This window comes from Cricetulus griseus (assembly GCF_003668045.3).
Source record: "Cricetulus griseus strain 17A/GY chromosome 1 unlocalized genomic scaffold, alternate assembly CriGri-PICRH-1.0 chr1_0, whole genome shotgun sequence".
NCBI classification, from domain to species: domain Eukaryota; kingdom Metazoa; phylum Chordata; class Mammalia; order Rodentia; family Cricetidae; genus Cricetulus; species Cricetulus griseus.
Window position 1 is genome coordinate 198,279,718 of NW_023276806.1, and position 16,587 is coordinate 198,296,304.

At 50.4% G+C, this 16,587-nt stretch overlaps 2 protein-coding genes across 3 annotated transcripts in view; one reads left to right on the forward strand and one right to left on the reverse strand.

Annotated features, from left to right (window-relative positions):
* Positions 1–2,229, forward strand: part of Tnpo3 (transportin 3) — a 70,015-nt gene extending 67,786 nt beyond the window's left edge. For both annotated transcript variants that reach the window (XM_027391363.2, XM_027391364.2), the window contains one exon: positions 1,153–2,229. The gene's annotated coding sequence lies outside the window, so the exon portion shown is untranslated. The remainder of the gene's footprint in view (positions 1–1,152) is intronic.
* A 1,108-nt stretch (positions 2,230–3,337) lies between these two features.
* Irf5 (interferon regulatory factor 5) lies at positions 3,338–12,435 on the reverse strand. Its single transcript, XM_035451391.1, has 10 exons — positions 12,423–12,435; positions 12,117–12,323; positions 9,463–9,668; positions 6,382–6,571; positions 5,935–5,993; positions 5,394–5,427; positions 4,972–5,229; positions 4,411–4,803; positions 4,207–4,325; positions 3,338–3,990 (listed from the first exon to the last, which is right to left on the reverse strand). The coding sequence occupies exons 1-10, from the start codon at positions 12,433–12,435 to the stop codon at positions 3,745–3,747; spliced, it is 1,725 nt and encodes a 574-aa protein (XP_035307282.1). The 3' UTR covers positions 3,338–3,744.
* Positions 12,436–16,587: the final 4,152 nt, after the last annotated feature.

Consider the following 16,587-nt stretch of genomic DNA (forward strand, 5'->3'; position numbering starts at 1 on the left):
TATACACGGAAGCAGAATATTGTATACATAATAAATAAATAAATCCTTTAAAAAAAATACACCAGAAAATTTTCTTCCCTCATAGCTTCTTTTAGCCTGAGAAGTCAGTACTTTTTAACCTCTGCTACTTTGCTGAGAACAAGGGAGAGCATAATTCCTGGCACCAGTCTTCTAAGATAGACGTGCCAGAATTAATGTGTGAGCAGTTTATTCTTCCTGTTTGTATGATTGAAATGCCAGGGAGGTGTAGGAAAGCAGCAGTCTCTCTAGCTGTCTCCTGACGGTCAACTTTCTCTGTGTGTGTCCCTTCTGATTCTGAAGCAAAGCCAGACACTCAGCTAAGGAAAGGGGTGGCTAAGTGGTAAAATTTGCTTGCAGTTTATTGCCTAAGTAAAGAAAGGCAATTCTCTAAGCCTGCCCTTTCACATTGTAAGGAGCATTTATTGTCCCACCCAGTAGGCAATATTCTCAATCTGTGGTACTGACTGGTTGTTTCTGTATAAATGCACTATTAAGTGGTGTTCAGTGGTGTCTTATCACACCCAAAATTATGCTAAAGGTTGGTTCTTTAATGAGTACTAACATCATCTGAGGTTGTCGGAGTTTGCATATGTCTGAGAGCTAGCATTGATAGACCTCAAAAGGTAGCTTGTAGATGTTCACCTCTCCTGTTCATCAAGACCTTACTAAGTGTCGGGTACCATTCCTGTGTGTTGAAGTTCTTACTGTAATAGATGACACATCTGTTCAGTGCGCTTTCCCTAGAGTTTAAATCATTGTTAGTAAACAAAACCCTCCTTCAAAACTAAATGTTACATGAAAACCCAATATTTAACAGACTAAAGTAGAGCTTTTCTGGTGGTTTAGCATGAAAGGCTCGATTCTGTTGGCTTGCTCCCAGCCTTTACATCATCCTTAGTGTCTGTAGCTCAGCACTGGAGACATGCTGCAGGCAGTGTTTTAGGGAAGTTGATGTTGCCTTGAAATTAATTGCAAGCTGGGGAAAGCCAAACTTTGGTTTTGCTTGCTTGTTAACGAGGGTTCGGTAGCAGAGTCCACAGTTAAGTGCCTGAGAAAACACAGCGCTGCCTCAGGCTGGCTTTCATCTGTCTTCTGGTGCCCAGCTATCTACTGTCTCCTCTCTTTTGTCAGGAATGTCTTTTTTTATTAGAAGACAGGAAGAAAACAACCCAGACTGTGTCCCACAATCAGAAACCTCCGTGTGGCAGAGGGGCCTTCACTGCTGCCAATCTCCTGAGGCATCCTGAGGAGCCCCTGTTTGGGGTGTGAGGGAGAAACAGCGCGGTTTTTAAAGATGGCTGCAGCCTGTCCGGCGTGGTGGGAGGGGAACTAGTTTCCTGGTGAACTTCTTTCTAAAAGGAAAAATAATTTAAGGAAATTTTAAAAAGAAGAAAAAAAAAAAAAAAAGGCAAGCTGAGATGAAACCAGAACTGTAACATTCACCTGGTAGCAGATGACGCACACACATGATAGACACACACCAGCATGCAGTGCACACACAGAAACATGCCAGTGAGAACTTTCTGTGAGACGGGCACATTACTAAGGGGAATGTGGGAATTCAGATGAGGAATATAGCTACAATTGGAATTAAAGAGTCGGGTCATCTCTGTTCTCCTTCCTTTAAACATGGGTGAATAGAAGGAACACTTGCACACCCCAGCTGTCCCACCTTTAGAGATGACCAGACAAGGAGCCTGGTCTGCTTTATGTCATGGTCAGGGATGATGGAACTCGCCAGGGCCAAAGTTGCTATTCATGCGGAGCCCAACCCTGACCCTATTGAGTTGCTAAGTCCACTGCAATTCACATGAGTTGTCATCAGCCTTGGGGAGAAAAACCAAAAGTGGGGTGGGTGGAGAGGATACAAATGTGTATTAAATCTTTCTTTTTCTTAGTGAATTATTCATCTGCAGACATAGGAGGGGGAAAAGAAACAAAAAAAGAAGGTATGGAGGAAATGTATTTACAGGACGACTGTATTTTGTTAAAAAGTGTGAAAATGAATTAACTTCTTGGGACATGAGGCCGAGTGGGAAACCCAGAACAGATCTTAATGAGGGAGTGTGGTCTTGCATTGCCATTAGATTACAAGGACACTGTTCTGTCCTGTGGTGTAGCCATCTCAAGAATAAATCAACAGCACCAAAAAAAAGAAAAAAAGAGAAAAAAGACAGAAAAAAATAAAAACCAATTTTTAAAATTTTACCAGTCTGTGTTTTTATTTCCATTCACTACCTCACTGCTTCGAAATGATTCTGGCTAATCCCTAATCCACCTCTGTATTCAGCCTGGGGCAACCTAATAGGTATCTGGAGCAGAGTTTTAAAAGGCAGGCCCCGCCTGCCCGCCCTTGGTGTCAGGCCCTTCAAGGCACTGCTGATTAACCAAAAACCTCACAGAGCTAGGAGGTGAAAATCTAAAAACCAAATAAAATATCTTGGATGTAGTCCTGAAACCTAAAGGGTAGGAAAGAGTTAACTATAAGTGGGAAGTGGGGGGGGGCCGTAAAGATTTCTTTCGTGAGACAGGGTCTCACTGGCCTCAGAATGGCCTTGACCTTCTTATCGTGCCTTGTCCTCCTCAAGTGCTAGGAATATACATACGTTCCAAACCTGGTTGTTTTCTTATTGATTTAACTGTTTCTTATTAGTGCTGGAAATGGCACTCCAGGCCTCCCATGGAAAGCACATATCCTATAGCTGAGCTTATTTTCTTCAACTGTTTATTGTGTGTGTGTGTGTATGGTGTGGGGGCCACTATGACCATGTGGAGGTCAGAGGCCAATGTTTTAAAGTCTGTTCTCTCCTCCTCCCACCTGTCTGTGGTTTCTAGATACCAAGCTCAGGTCAGGCTTGAACATGGAACCTTTACTTCCTGTTCTCAAAAAGAAAAAAGCATCCTAGATTTTGATGGTCTGAAGTGTGGCTAGAATCCAGTTATTCTCTCACTCTCTTCAGGGAAGGTGTGGGCAGTTGTTAGACAACACATTCAGAATTCCACATCTGCCTCAGTCTGCTTCCTCCTTGAAGCAGAGCCAGCCAGGTAAGTGTGAAGGCCCAGTGAGCAGGGTCTCCCCTACCCTTTGGAGAGCAGGTACTGAGACAAAGCCAGTCGACAGCTGGACAGTCTGCAAGCACAGAAGAGCTGTTGGCCCTGGAAACAGTCAAGAAATGGGCAAATCTGTTTTTAACATTTATTAATCCAAAAATATATTAGATTCTACTTTGTACCCCAGCTTCTTAGACTCTGAAGGAGGGCAGCTGTCAGCCCCAAGTGTCTAGTGACATCCTTGTCAGAAGGGAGATGAGAAATCTCAAACTAGGGAACCCCCGAATCAGGCCTGTTCCCTGCAGAAGCCCCACCAACACTCCTTGGCACTTTTTTGCTAGAGGAATTGGGGCAACCATAAAAGTTGGCTACCCTGGGGTAATTGGACCTGTGTATCTAGGCCCCAGACTAGTGATACTCCCTCCCTCCCACTAGAGCTGCTGGCTACATTTCTTCAGAGCCAAACATTAGAGAAATCCCTGCAAGACAGTGCTCAAAATGAATTTTAGGGAGAACGTGACCTCTTCTATGTCCTTTTTGGGCCGACTCTTCTTTCAAGAGACTCAGAGGTAGAACCCTGCAGCCAGCCAGGCCTGCTGGGACCACTACATTGCCATGCCAATCTCCACAGTTGCCCCAGGAAGCCCAGGCCAGCAACTATCTGTAGCCTTGTTATTGCATGCCAACTGGGTGCATGGGCCAGGGCCCTTGGCCAGCACCAAGGCCTGCCATAGGAGGGGCCTGGACCATGGGCTGCAACCGCTGCTGGGACTGCCAGATGTGATGGAGCTCCTTGAACTGCTCCACCATGTGGTCTTTGAGATCTGGGTTTGAGATCTGCAGCCGGATGCTGTCTGCTGACCAGGAAAGCTCCCCTGAGAACATCTCCAGCAGCAAGCGGGCTGCAACCGGTACCACCTGGGGAGCAAAGGAAAGACAGGGCATGGAGAACTGTGGCATTGCTGTTTAATCTAGCTGGTCATGAAGACATCCAGAGGCAGATGGTGGACTGTCTCCTTTGGCCCTAGCAACCAAGTCCTCATGGCCCAGTTGGCCCCTCCTCAACCCTGGGCCAAGGGTCCAGCCCCATGTCTCCTGATATCCAAGCTGCAGCAGAGTTGGCTAGGTGCACACCTGTACAGTAATAAGCTTCTTCTCTCGGGGTTTGAGGTCAGGCCATTCTTCTCCAAAGCAGAAGAAGATCTCGAAAGGTGGCGGGATGTTGGTCTGACCCTTCTGGAACAGGATGAGTTCTGCATCAAGATTAAGGCCTCTAGTTAGAGGTGAGAATCCTATCCCGAGTGAGGGACAGCAGGAGGAGCATGGGATGGACCTCACCGTTGAGAAACTGCTCTAGGCTGAAGAGCTTTGTCTTGACTTCCCGCTGGATGGGGTTGGGGTGTGAGCCCTGGGCTAAGGCACAGGGCCCACTCCAGAACACCTTACACTGGCACAGACGGATGGCATACAGGTCCTGACCCTGCAGCTGAAGGATGAGCCCACGATCCAGGACATCTAGCAGCTGGTTTGTATAGAAACGCTGCTTCTCGCTGGGGATGTCCTCTGGGCTAGGGAAGCGCACTTGCTCCAGACTCACAGGGCCAAAGAGTTCCACTTGCTCCTGGGTGGCTTCTAGCTGGCTATAGAAGAGCCTACAGCCTTGTGGGTTGCTGATGGTGAGGGCACGGGGTGGACGACCGCGGTACTGGAACTTGATCTCCAGGTCAGTCACTGTGGAACAGAGCATCAAGTTGCCCAGGCTGTGAGCCCAACCTCACCAGCCTCCCCAGTTTATCCCTGACCCAGGAAGACTGGCCTAAAAACTTTTCTTGTCAACCCAGTCCCATTCCCACTTACTGCTCTGCCCTGCCAACCTACCCAGCCCACCAGAGTTCTTACAAGGCAGCATGTGGGGGCTGATCAGCAGGTCAGGCAAGAGTTGTTCTATAGGGGGCTGGCTGGAAGCCAGTGGTCCAGGTTCCAGGTCCTCAGGGAGAATCTGCCCGAAGCCAGCAGGATTTCCAGAGGGATGGGCCAGGATATTTGGGTCTGGGGCAGGGGGACCCAGCCCTACGGATGACTGGAGAGCAGGTGACCACTTGACGCCTTCTTTGGGTAAGGAGTAGGGTGCTATGGGAGGCCCGGGTAGCACGGGTTCTGCAGAGGTTGTGGTGAACACAGCTGTTAGTGTTCACCTCCCAAAATCTCTCCCAGGCCTGACTAAGACTCGCCTCCCCCAGTGCCCTCCCAAGTACCTAAGATGCCTGCCACTTTTTATACAAGACACCACCACCCCGAAACACACCACCTTGCAGCCCCACCTGTGATGCTCAGGCCTGGCAACATTCTCTGGAGCTGAAGGGAAGACACAGGCAAAGGAGGAGGGAAGGCAGGACAGGTTATTAAATTGGTGTGATGCTGAGGAAACCATGCTGGACAAACAAGGCAATACCCCAGCTTCGGTCCACTGGAGACCAGACCCCACTGCTGGTCCCAGACTTGCCATCCTCAGCAGGTCATGAAAGCTGTAGGTGTCCCCATTGCCAAATGTGCATTCTGTAGGCAGTACTACCCACAAGCCTAACTGTTGTGGAGGCCAATAAAAACATGTGACACTGTAACAGCAAAGCCCTACCTAGGAGGGACAAGACGGCACTCTGTTCTCCTTCAGAATCAAAGGACAACCCAAAGAAGAGTTAGAGAGGAGGGTGGGCTCCAAAGGAAAGGACTGCTCAATCCTCAGTCCTGGGGGCGGGCGGGGCGGGGGTGTAGGGCAGCAGACCCCACCAGGACCAGCCCCGTCAGTTTAGTGCAGGAGTTTAGTGAGTACGGCCCTTCTTCCCACCACACAGCCCCACACACCTCCTCCTCCTCTTCCTCCTCCTCTTCTCCAGGAGTGTAATCATCAGTGGGCTGGGACTCTGTATTGTGAGGGAGACAGCAAGACAGGGAGTTAGTGACAAAACAAGAGACAGACCAGGCTGTGGCTCCATCTGAACAGCCGAAGAAGTTGCCCCAATCTCTTGGGGTTCCATGGTTCACAAAGCTGCCCAAGTGTGGTTGAGCCAAAGGGCCCAGCATCAAGAAGCAGTAGAGAAAGGCCTCCCCTGAAGCCAAGAGCCCAGAAGAAGGACAGTGGGTAGGAAGCAGCACCCAGAGCCCTTGCCCCACTCCCAGATACTGCTAAGAGCCCTGGAATTTTGACCTACACAGCCCCCACCCTGAAGCACATGGCTGGAAGGCCCTTAGGCTGTCTTGCACTCAGAGATCACAGCTTTCCAGATGGTCACACAGGGTCAAGCATCATACCTGTGGGAGCAGGGCCATTGGAGCAGACCTCATAGATCTTGTAGGGCTGTGGTGGCATGTCTCGAGGGCCATCATAGATCAGACGGAAGTCACGGCTTTTGTTAAGGGCGCAGCGCAGGTTGGCCTTCCACTTGGCTGGGTCAGCCTCGTCCACCCCCTCAGTGTACTTCCCTGTCTCTTTAGCCCAGGCCTACGGAAGGAAAAGAGGACTGCAGATTATAGGGAGCTACGCCTGTCACTGAGGCCCCAGCAAGTCTCTTGTCCTACAGGTCACTGCTGAGAATTTTGGCCACCAGGCTAAGCCTTGCTAAGACATTGTATCAGGTGGATGTGACCAAGCCTTGTCCAGCCCTCAGAGTTCAAACAAGCTCAGTGAATTCTGTGTGCTACACGCTGTTGCTAGGAGGATCAACAGGTACAATCTCAAAAGAACGCAAGAAAATATGGTAGATGAAAGCTTGTGACTTAGGGCTGGAGAGATGGCTCAGAGGTTAAGAGCACTGACTGCTCCTCCAGAGGTCCTGAGTTCAATTCCCAGCAACCACATGGTGGCTCACAACCATCCATTATGAGATCTGGTTCCCTCTTCTGGTGTGCAGATATACATGGAAGCAGAATGTTGTATACATAATAAATAAATAAAATCTTAAAAAAAAAAAAAAAAAAAAAGCTTGTGACTTGGAGCCAGGCTGGGTTTGCTGCCAGGCAGGCCAAATTAAGCTGCCTCTGCCTTGGACCCTCCTTGACAGTAGCTGGGAAGACTCAGGAGTAAAAGCCTTTAAAGTACTCTGAACTGTGCCTCTGGTAGGTATGCTTCAATGATTATTCTTGTTCTTTTGAGACAGGGCCTCACGTAGCCCAGGCTAATTGCAAGCTTACTAAATAGCTGAGGCTGACCTTGAGCTCTTGATACCCCTGTCTCTGTTTCCCAAGTGCTGGTATTAGAGGCCCAGCTGCTGCTGTTGTCGTCATTGTATTAAGGATGGAACATGGAGCCTCACACTTGCTGAGAACATCTCATTACCACTGACCCTCAACCTCCAACTGATCTCATTATTTTGCATGGCAATCTGGTGATATCGGGATTACAAGTGTTTCTGCTCTTTAACAACTTACTTTTGATAGAATTATATAGAATATAGGAATAGCCACACAAATTGTGTGGAAGAATCCAAGTATAAAAGCTTAAAAAATGGGGAGGGAGAGGGAGAAGGGATTCATATGTGAAACAAGCTTGTTCCTAATTTGAACTAATAAAAAAAATTTTAAAAAGCTAAAAAATATGATTTCAAAATTTTTAGAATCAGCACCTCTTTGGTCTAACAATTGTTAACTCTGGAGTACAGACCATTGAAAAAAGGGTAGAAGTTAGGAGCAATCAGTTTTCCCTAACAAAGAAGCACAGTCTGAAGTGTCCAAAAACTGAGAGTAGGTAAGTTATACCGAATCCTTCTGGTGGCTACACAATAGTCACAAAAAATGATGCCGATGTGTGTTGGGAAGGAAAGCTAACCCTGATGCTGGATGGAGAGATACAAGTTGCAAATCAGTATGTGTGGGCCAGCAAAACGGCTCTATACATAAAGGCACTTGCCACTATGTAGGGTCTGACAGCCTGAGTTTGATCCCTGGACCTCATACTGTGGAAGGAAAAAACCAACTCTTTTTTTTTTCTTTTTCTTTTCTTATTTTTGGGGGGGGCGGGGGGGGGTGGTGTCAAGACAGGGTTTCTCTGAAGCTTTGGAAGCTATCCTGGAACTTGCTCTGTAGACCGTGCTAGCCCTGAACTCACAGAGCTCTGCCTGCCTCTGCCTCCTGAGCACTGGGATTAAAGGTGTGCGCCACCACCACCACCGGGCTCTAGAACCAACTCTTGCAAATTGTCCTCTGACCTCCACACACATGCTATGGTACCTGTACACTCCCTATAAATAAGTAAATAAATAAGAAAACAGTAAAGCCTATGTGTGGACTGGATGTCTTGGTGTACATCTGTCATCCAAGCACTTCAGAGATGAGGGCAGAAGGATCAGAAGTTTACTGTGAGAATCAGCCACATATCAAGTTTGAGGCCAGCCTGGGCTATGTAAGAATATTTCAAGAAGGCTGGGCGTTAGTGGCGCACGCCTTTAATCCCAGCACTCAGGAGGCAGAGGCAGGCAGATCTCTGTGAGTTCGAGGCCAGCCTGGTCTACAGAGCGAGTGCCAGGATAGTCTCCAAAGCTACACAGAGAAACCCTGTCTCAAAAAACCAAAAAAAAAAAAAAGAATATTTCAAGAAATATAATAAATAAACAAAGCATGGGCTGGGGCTATCCCTAGAGATAAAAAGTGTGCATAAGCATGAACAAGGCTGGCCTTGATCCCTAGCATAAAGATTTCTTTGGAAACTCAGCTAGGCATGGTAGTGCATGCTTGTAATCCGAAGACACTAGAAGCAGAGGTAGGATTGTCACAAGTTTAGAGCCAGTCTAATCTACTTAGTGAGTTCCAGGTCAACCAAGACTACATGGGGAGACCCTATCTCAAATAAAACACACCCATACAGGAGAAACCGTAAGACATTATAATTATATATTCTATTGTAAAACTATTGTGGTAAGGCCTGTCCACCATTAGGATTAGAGATTGTTGGACATGGTGGTACATGCTTATAATCTCAGCAATTGGGAAGCTGAGGCAGGAGGATGACAAGTTCAAAGCCAGCCTTGACAACGACAGAGTCTGGCTAGCTGGACATTATATAGTGAGACCCTGACTCAAAACCCAGACCAAAACTAAAAGATTTGGTGTCTAAAAGCTGAGTTACTGGCTTCATTTAGTACACACATATGCTAAATGTGTACTCCTGTGTAACATCAAGAGCAAGGAGCATTACAAGGTGTTACAGGAAGGCCTCCCAGAGACCTTCCATCCCCACTTTGCTCAAGGCTACAGCTTATAAGAGGCGATCCTGTGTCCAAGTCTAGGTATGTGGCCCCCTGAACACTGTAGCTGGCAGAGTGGACAGCCTCCAGGAGATGACTGTGCATCTCTCTCCGCTGCCCCAGAGGTCTTGACAGCACCTTATCCAAGTCTTACCTTGAAGATGGTGTTGTCTCCATCCTGACTGGGACCATGCCTTGTGGCATGGCGCCAGGGGATATAGAAGAGTTTCCTTTCCCCGTTGACCCACTGAAGCCCTGGGAACCGGCAGCTGTTCACCTGGGCCACCAACCAGGGCTTCAGCCTCACACGGCGGGGTGGTGGGGGAACCCCCGGGGCCGGCTGGTTCATGGCAGAGGGCTCTGCAGGAGAAAGCAAGCTGAGCTCAGCAGATTCACAGTGAGACCTCCGTGCCCTGGGTGGAGGAGTCACATCTCTCTCCCGTCCGTTTAGGCGGCTGAGGCCAAGCCTGCTTTCCAGCCCCTCAGCTTTCCTGTCACAGACTCACCGAACCTGTGATCTCTGCTAGGGAAAGGGGGGCTTCTGTGCTCGAGGGTGCTGTGGGCCCTTTCCTTCAACAGACCATCCATTTTTTGAGGTGCGATCAGTAAGTACCCAGCTGCTGCCTTCCTGGAGAAATGTCCCAGTTGTCCCAACACAGTCAAAGCTGGCTCCCTTGCATGGAGGGGGCCAACGGGGCAACAGGCACTTCTCTGGGGTGGCTATCCCTCCTGCCTTATCCCCCCTGTTCCTGCTCAGTCTTTCCCTGGAACTGTCCTTCCCCATCCCAACAAATCCTCCAAACTAGAATTCTAGCTCAGCTTTAGACAGAAGCAGACTGTGCGAATGGGGTAGGGATGCGTTCATATCCAGCTTGCAGAGCACTTCCGTCACTTTTTGACCTTTTGGCTAAGATCATCCGCAGCACTGGCATTCCTCCTCAGTTTCTCTCAGGGATGATGCTTTCTTCCCCCAGACCTATTTATAGAAGTCCCATTAGCCCACTCAAATGACACTGGGCACCCAGCTTAGATGGCACCACTCTGAAGCCATCAGTGCCCTAGCTTTCGGTTCCTGCTCCTGTTCTCATGTTCATTCAGTGCTTAGAAGCCTCTAGAGCAGTGGTTCTCAACCTTCCTAATGCTGTGACCCTTTAACACAGTTCCTTATGCGTGGTGACCCCAACCATAAAATTATTTTCATTGCTACTTCACAACTGTAATTTTGCTACTGTTATGAATCATAGTGTAAATATCTGATATGTGACCCCCTGTGAAAGGGTCATTTGATCCCCAAAGGTGTCACAACCCACAGGTTGAGAAATACTGCTCTAGTTGTTTACAGACCTGTGTCACACACATGGTGGCAGGAAGAGCAGGCCAAGGCCTAGCAGCTGCCCACTGAAGGCAAGCCCCTGGGCAGGTCACAGTCTGTTTCACTAGGGTTAGGTCCACAGGACATAGGAAACCCCAGTGCCCCCCTCTGCCGCCTCACTCTCCTCCAGCCACAACTGGAAACACACAGCAGTCTAGCTTTCCATCTTGTCCTTCACTCCTGGGATGTTCTCTTGTCCACGCCCTTGGTCTTGTACCAAGGGTCAGAGGCAGAAAAGAGGGAGGCCACTATGCCACCGGTTGCTTAGAGAGGAAACACTCAGCAAGCTAAGGGACAAAACAGGCAGGTTTGCTTGGATTTTGCAGTATGGAGCCTCGGTTTCCCCTGCAACCCACTATCTTTTGGGTTGTGGCTGCTACATGCCACGTCCAGGTTAGCAGAGTGTTGCTCTACAGGCTTGAGGGCAGAGCACAGCTCAGCTGTCATTGACCCATGAATAGTAATGGCAGCTTTGGACAGGGAGGGAGGAAAGGCTCCCAGCCCTGCCCCCAAGCTTAAGAAGACAGAGGCTTAGTTCCTCTTTCTACACCAGCCCCCACCCTGACCTAAGGGAAATGAAAGTGGCCCTAATGGGACAACTCAGAAATCTGACTCATGGGGCTGACTTGTGGGCTGATGGAGGGAGGGGCATAGAGAACACTCGTGTGAGAGTCTCTGCAACCCCCCCCCATCCTCTAGATCATTCTGTCTCTCAAGCCTACTAACAATCACCTCTGTCTTTATTTATAGATCTCAAAAAGCTAGAATGGAGGGAGCAGCCTGCAGTTCTGACCATGGGAAAGTAAATACCAGATAGGCAAGTTACCCTGAAGATCCCCCCCAAAACACACACACACACACACACACACACACACACACACACACACACACACACACACAGTCCAGCCTATAGCCGGCCAAGGATAGTATGAATAGGGAGACCAGAAGGGCTCACTCCCCTGCTCTGTGCTTCAGGGATCAAGGAGCCAGAGATCAAGGGCAGCTTTCTGTCCCGGCCTGATGTTTAATTCAGAGAAAGCTTTTTGAAATTATTACTGTGGCCTCAGTGTTATGAAGTAGCAATCCCTGAAGCATGGCATGGGGAGATAGAGAAAAGATCCCCTCAGCAAACCAGGCCACCAGAGCCAAGGGAGAGTGTATTCACTTAGCCACAGATGAGGCCACCAGCTAGGTCCACAGGAGCCTTCCCCTGAGCAGGACCAAGTTCAACATCCAACCCAAAAAAACTCCCTTCTCCCCAAGAGAAGGCTTAGATGCGAGTCTGATCCTAGGTCTATCAGTTCTCAATTCCAGCGTCTAAACATGGCTGCCTTCTCCTGGGTCTGGAGGCTTGCTTACAGTAAGATGGATGCAACACCCAGACTGAGATCTGTGGCTATCAGCCCTGTGAAGGAGAAACCAACAGAGCCCCCAACCGTCTTCCACAGAAATGTCAAAATGGGCATAGATCGCTGAAAACTCGAGGGAGCGTCCCTCAAAGCATCCTGAGAAGCAGCAGCTCTTGAATCCCAGCTGGGATGGAGAGTTCCCACAGCTCATCCCCAGGGGGCTGAAGTCCCAGGAGAGGCCGGCCTCCTGGGCAGTCGGATCACTGTGAGCTCCCGAGGGCCGGTGGGAAGGTACTGCCGTAACGGAACAGAGGCAGAACTTCAAACCCCTGCTGTCTCTCTGCTGTCTCTCGGATTGTCTGGTTCTAAGCCCCACACTCAGTTCAAGGTTACCGGCATCACGCATGGGCCTAAGTCCCGCCCTCTCCAGGTGAGCGACACACCCCGGGCCCTGCCCCTTCGGAGTGCAGACAGGCTGAGATTCTGGGGCAGCAGGTGCGGCAGGAAGAACCCTCTCTCAGCTTCCTCCCAGGGGCAGCTTGGGGGAAGGCCAGAGTGCCAGGGAAAGCCCCGAAGCAGCTCTTTTAGTTAAAAGGGGCGCTTTCCTACCTTGTTCCCAGTCCTGAACCAGGAGCTTAAGGAGTAGGGACGGAGACTGTGCCACCAGGTCCTCCCTGGAGGGACCCCAGCTTTTCCGAGAGCCCAGCCCACGTCCCTTCTGGTCCTGTTCACTTATCCCCACGCTGGTGTCGAGGCCAGGCGGGGCCCTCGTGACCATCCCTGCAGGCTCCACCCGGGGCAGAACGCCGGGCTCAGCCCCTGGGTCAGCCCCTGAAGTCGCCGCAGGGTTCCCGCACCGCTGCCCTGGCTGGGGACGCCCCGCTCTGCTGCGCCTCCAGGAGGCCAGGAAAGCGCCCCTTCCACGCCGGCTCCTCGGTACCGGCTCTGGGCCCTCGAGGGGTCCAGGAGACACCTGCACCGGGGTCTGATGCCAGCCCACGGCGAACACTTCCCCTCCACTTTCAGACTCCTAGGTGTTTCCTTCTTAAGTTTGGGGACCAGACCAAGAATTGCGTCGCCGATTCTTCTTGGCTGCTAGGACAATCGGCGGCCTTTCGGAGCTACGAGTCAAGGGGCGGCGCCACTATTTGACACCGTCTCCCCACAAACCCTGTTTCCCCAAATCCCCGTCCTGGGCTCTAAGATCCTTGGGAGGGGCGACAGGTTGGAACCTCAACCTCTTATTCGAAAAGGCGAGGTGTGAAGGACGGACGGGCTGTGCGCCCTAGCGAGGCGGCGGCACAGGGGGATGCGCGCTCGCCCCTGGCCTATCGGGCTTTCCCGGCGCCCGGGGGACCACGGCGGCCGGAGCCGGCGCTCCGAGCTGGCCGGGTGACGTTGGCGTCGGCGGGGCGCTGCCCGCGATGAGCGTCCACCGCGGCGGGGGAGCGAGCGGGACCGCGGGACCCGGATCGCGACCCGCCGGCCCTCCTGGCAGGTGTCCCCGGGGGCGCAGGCCGCCGTGGGGACACGCAGCGGCTCGCCAGTGGCCCGGGACGGTGCCCACCGCCCTCCCTGCGCGGGACCCAGCGCAGCCCACGGCGCCCGGACCTACCTGTCTGCGGCGCGCCCGCGGGGAGCCAGGAGCCCCGGGCCGGCCCGGCACTGCGGCCGGTCTGAGCGAGCCCTTGCGGAGCGGCGCCTCCCGCGGGTCCCCAAGCCCGCCCCCGCACTTCCGCATCGTGCCCGCCCCGCTCGGGCAGCGCCCCGCCCGCCCCGCGCAACCACCCCGGGTCCCCTGCACCGATCCGGCCACCGCCCACCGCCAGGAGCCCGCAGGACCAGGACCAGGACCAGGACCAGGACCAGGACCAGGACCAGGACCAGGACCAGGACCAGGACCAGGACCAGGACCAGGACCAGGACCTGGCGCAGACAGACAGCTCGGCCGCCTGTATCACGCTCCTTCGGGATCCCGAGTCACCCATCGCCCGGTCCCCACCCAGTCCGCGCCCGCCCGCAGCGGGAGATCCGCCGTGCACAGGCGTCGATGGAGCCACATTCCGGGGCGTTTCGAGGCGAACGAGAGCCCCCGGGTCCTCCGCTTCCTATGGCGACCAAGCCGCAGGCTACAGAACCCAGAGGCCTCTGTCAACACACCCTGGGCCGCTGTCTCTCTTCAGCCCTAGCATACACCCACCCGCCGGCTCCGAGTCACCGCCTCTTCTTTCGTTCCTACCTTCACCGTGGGTTTGCCATTTGAACTCCCCCCCCCCCAATTCCATAAGCCGGCCTCAACTTTCAAACATCCTGTTCATGCAGGAACATTCTTCACTATTCAACTTTTGGGTCAGCACCACATTGTCTGGGAGTCTGGGTGGTTTTTCTGGAAGGTTCTACTCCTTGAGTCAGCTTCTGGTTTGTTGTTGTGTTTGGTGTTATTTGTTGGTTTGCTGGGGGGTGGGTGGCGGGTCCAGAGTCCTGGAGATTGAACTCAGGTTGTCTTGGTTTGTGGCAAGTGCCTTTATCCGATGGATGATCCATGTTACAGGTCCCAGTTCGTGATTTCAATGTCTGATTTCCACTGAAATTGGGGAAGCCAGTCCTGTCTTGCATTATTCATGCAAGTATAGTAATTGTTATTTTTTGTTCGTGATTGATGATGAACCTTGCACATATTGGGCAAGTGCTCTGTCACTAAGTATCTACGCGCTGGGCCCTATCATAATTTTTAAAGGTTATTATGTTTGTTTGTTGGATTTTTTTTAAGGAAAAAACTATGCTGCCTATGCTGGTCTCCAACTCTTGCATCAAGCAATTCTCCTGGCTCAGATTCCTTGAGTAGCTGAGATTTCAGGTGTAGCACAACAGGCAGCTTAATTAGATAGATAGATAGATAGATAGATAGAGAGTATATATGGAGAGAGCTTTAATTACATATTTATTATATGATCTTTAATTTATATGTAATTTTACCATCTTAATTCTTTCTAATGATTTATTTATTTATTTTTATTTTATGTATGAGTATTTTGTCTGCGTACATGTCCATCACGAACGTGCAGTACCTGGAGAGACCAGAAGAGGGAGTTGGACTCTGAGACAGGAGTCACGTCTCAGAGTGACTGGGAACTGAACCAGGGTCCTTTGCAAAGGCAGCAGGTGCATTAAACCACTAAGCCACCTCTCCAGTCCTAAGGATGCTTTAATAAAGAAATGTTCTGAATTGTTGAATTAAGATTTTTATTGAATTTATTTTGTGTGTTTCTCGGTGAGTGCACACGAGCATGCGTAGGTCTAGGACAACTTGCTGGAGTTAGTCAGTTTTCTCCTTCACCATGTGGGGCCCAGGGATTGAACCAAGGTTGTCAAGCTAGTCAGCAATCACTTTTGCCTGCCGAGCCGTCTTGCTATCCACCCCCCCCCCACCACCCTGTTGTTCACATTTAGATAGCAAATAAAATATGTTTACCCTTTACATTTTAGCACCGGGAGTTACTGACAGACACAGTGCTAGTATTTAGCTGAATTAGAATTTTGGCTTCTTTATCCACCTCTGCTGCCTTTCCAGGAATGTCTGGATTGGACTTCGATGAGTGAAATGAATCCTTTGGGTCTGTCTTGATTTTCCTTCTCTCTGTATACCTCTCCCTCCCCTCACTGTAGCCTGAATGATGGACATATATATTATTTGTCTCTGCTAAATACATCCCTAACTTACATTGAGTCACACCTCCTTCTGTTTCATATTCTTTAAGTTTAAACCATGTGTGGATCCATTCTTGGTGATACATGCCTAGCACTAGGCAGTGAAGGCATAAATATAACTAGTTCCCAGCCAGCCTGGACTGCACAGAGAGACCTTTTCTCAAAAAGTAAATAGTGGAGAAGGGTGTGTGTGAATAGGTTGGTTTTCTTTCTTTCTTATTTCATTCATTCTTTCAAATCCCTATTGTTGCTTTTATGCTCATGTATGCATGTCTGTGTGTGTGCACACCAGTATGCAATAGGTGTGGAGGGCAAAGGACAACTTTAAGAAATTGGTTCTCCAGCCGGGCGTTGGTGACGCACGCCTTTAATCCCAGCACTCAGGAGGCAGAGGCAGACGGATCTCTGTGAGTTCGAGGCCAGCCTGGTCTCCAGAGCGAGTGCCAGGACAGGCTCCAAGGCTACATAGAAACCCTGTCTGGAAAAACCAAAAAAAAAAAAAAAAAAGAAAGAAAGAAAGAAAGAAAGAAAGAAAGAAAGAAAGACAGAAAGAAAGAAAGACAGAAAAGAAGAAAAGAAATTGGTTCTCTCCTTCCAACATGTGGGGTCCCAAAGATCGCCAGTACCCTTAGCTGCTGAGTCATCTCTCCAACCACCACTCACCTCTTCTCTCCTCCTCCGATTCCTTCTCATCCCTTTTCATCTTAATCAGAGGGGGTGACTGTGTAGCCCAAGCTGATGTTGAACTTGGAACCCTCTTCTCCCAGCCTCAAGAATGCTAGGATTGATGTGATGCCACCACATCAGGCTTATTTCACTAAAACAGAGAACATCTTGGGCAGGCATGTGG

Excerpts from the sequence above, each read along its gene's own strand:
- Irf5 (XM_035451391.1), bottom strand. Across the intron at positions 5,230-5,393 it reads GCCAGGCCTGAGCATCACAG|AACCCGTGCTACCCGGGCCT; the intron begins GTGGGGCTGCAA and ends CAACCTCTGCAG. Across the intron at positions 3,991-4,206 it reads AGAAGCTTATTACTGTACAG|GTGGTACCGGTTGCAGCCCG; the intron begins GTGTGCACCTAG and ends TTTGCTCCCCAG.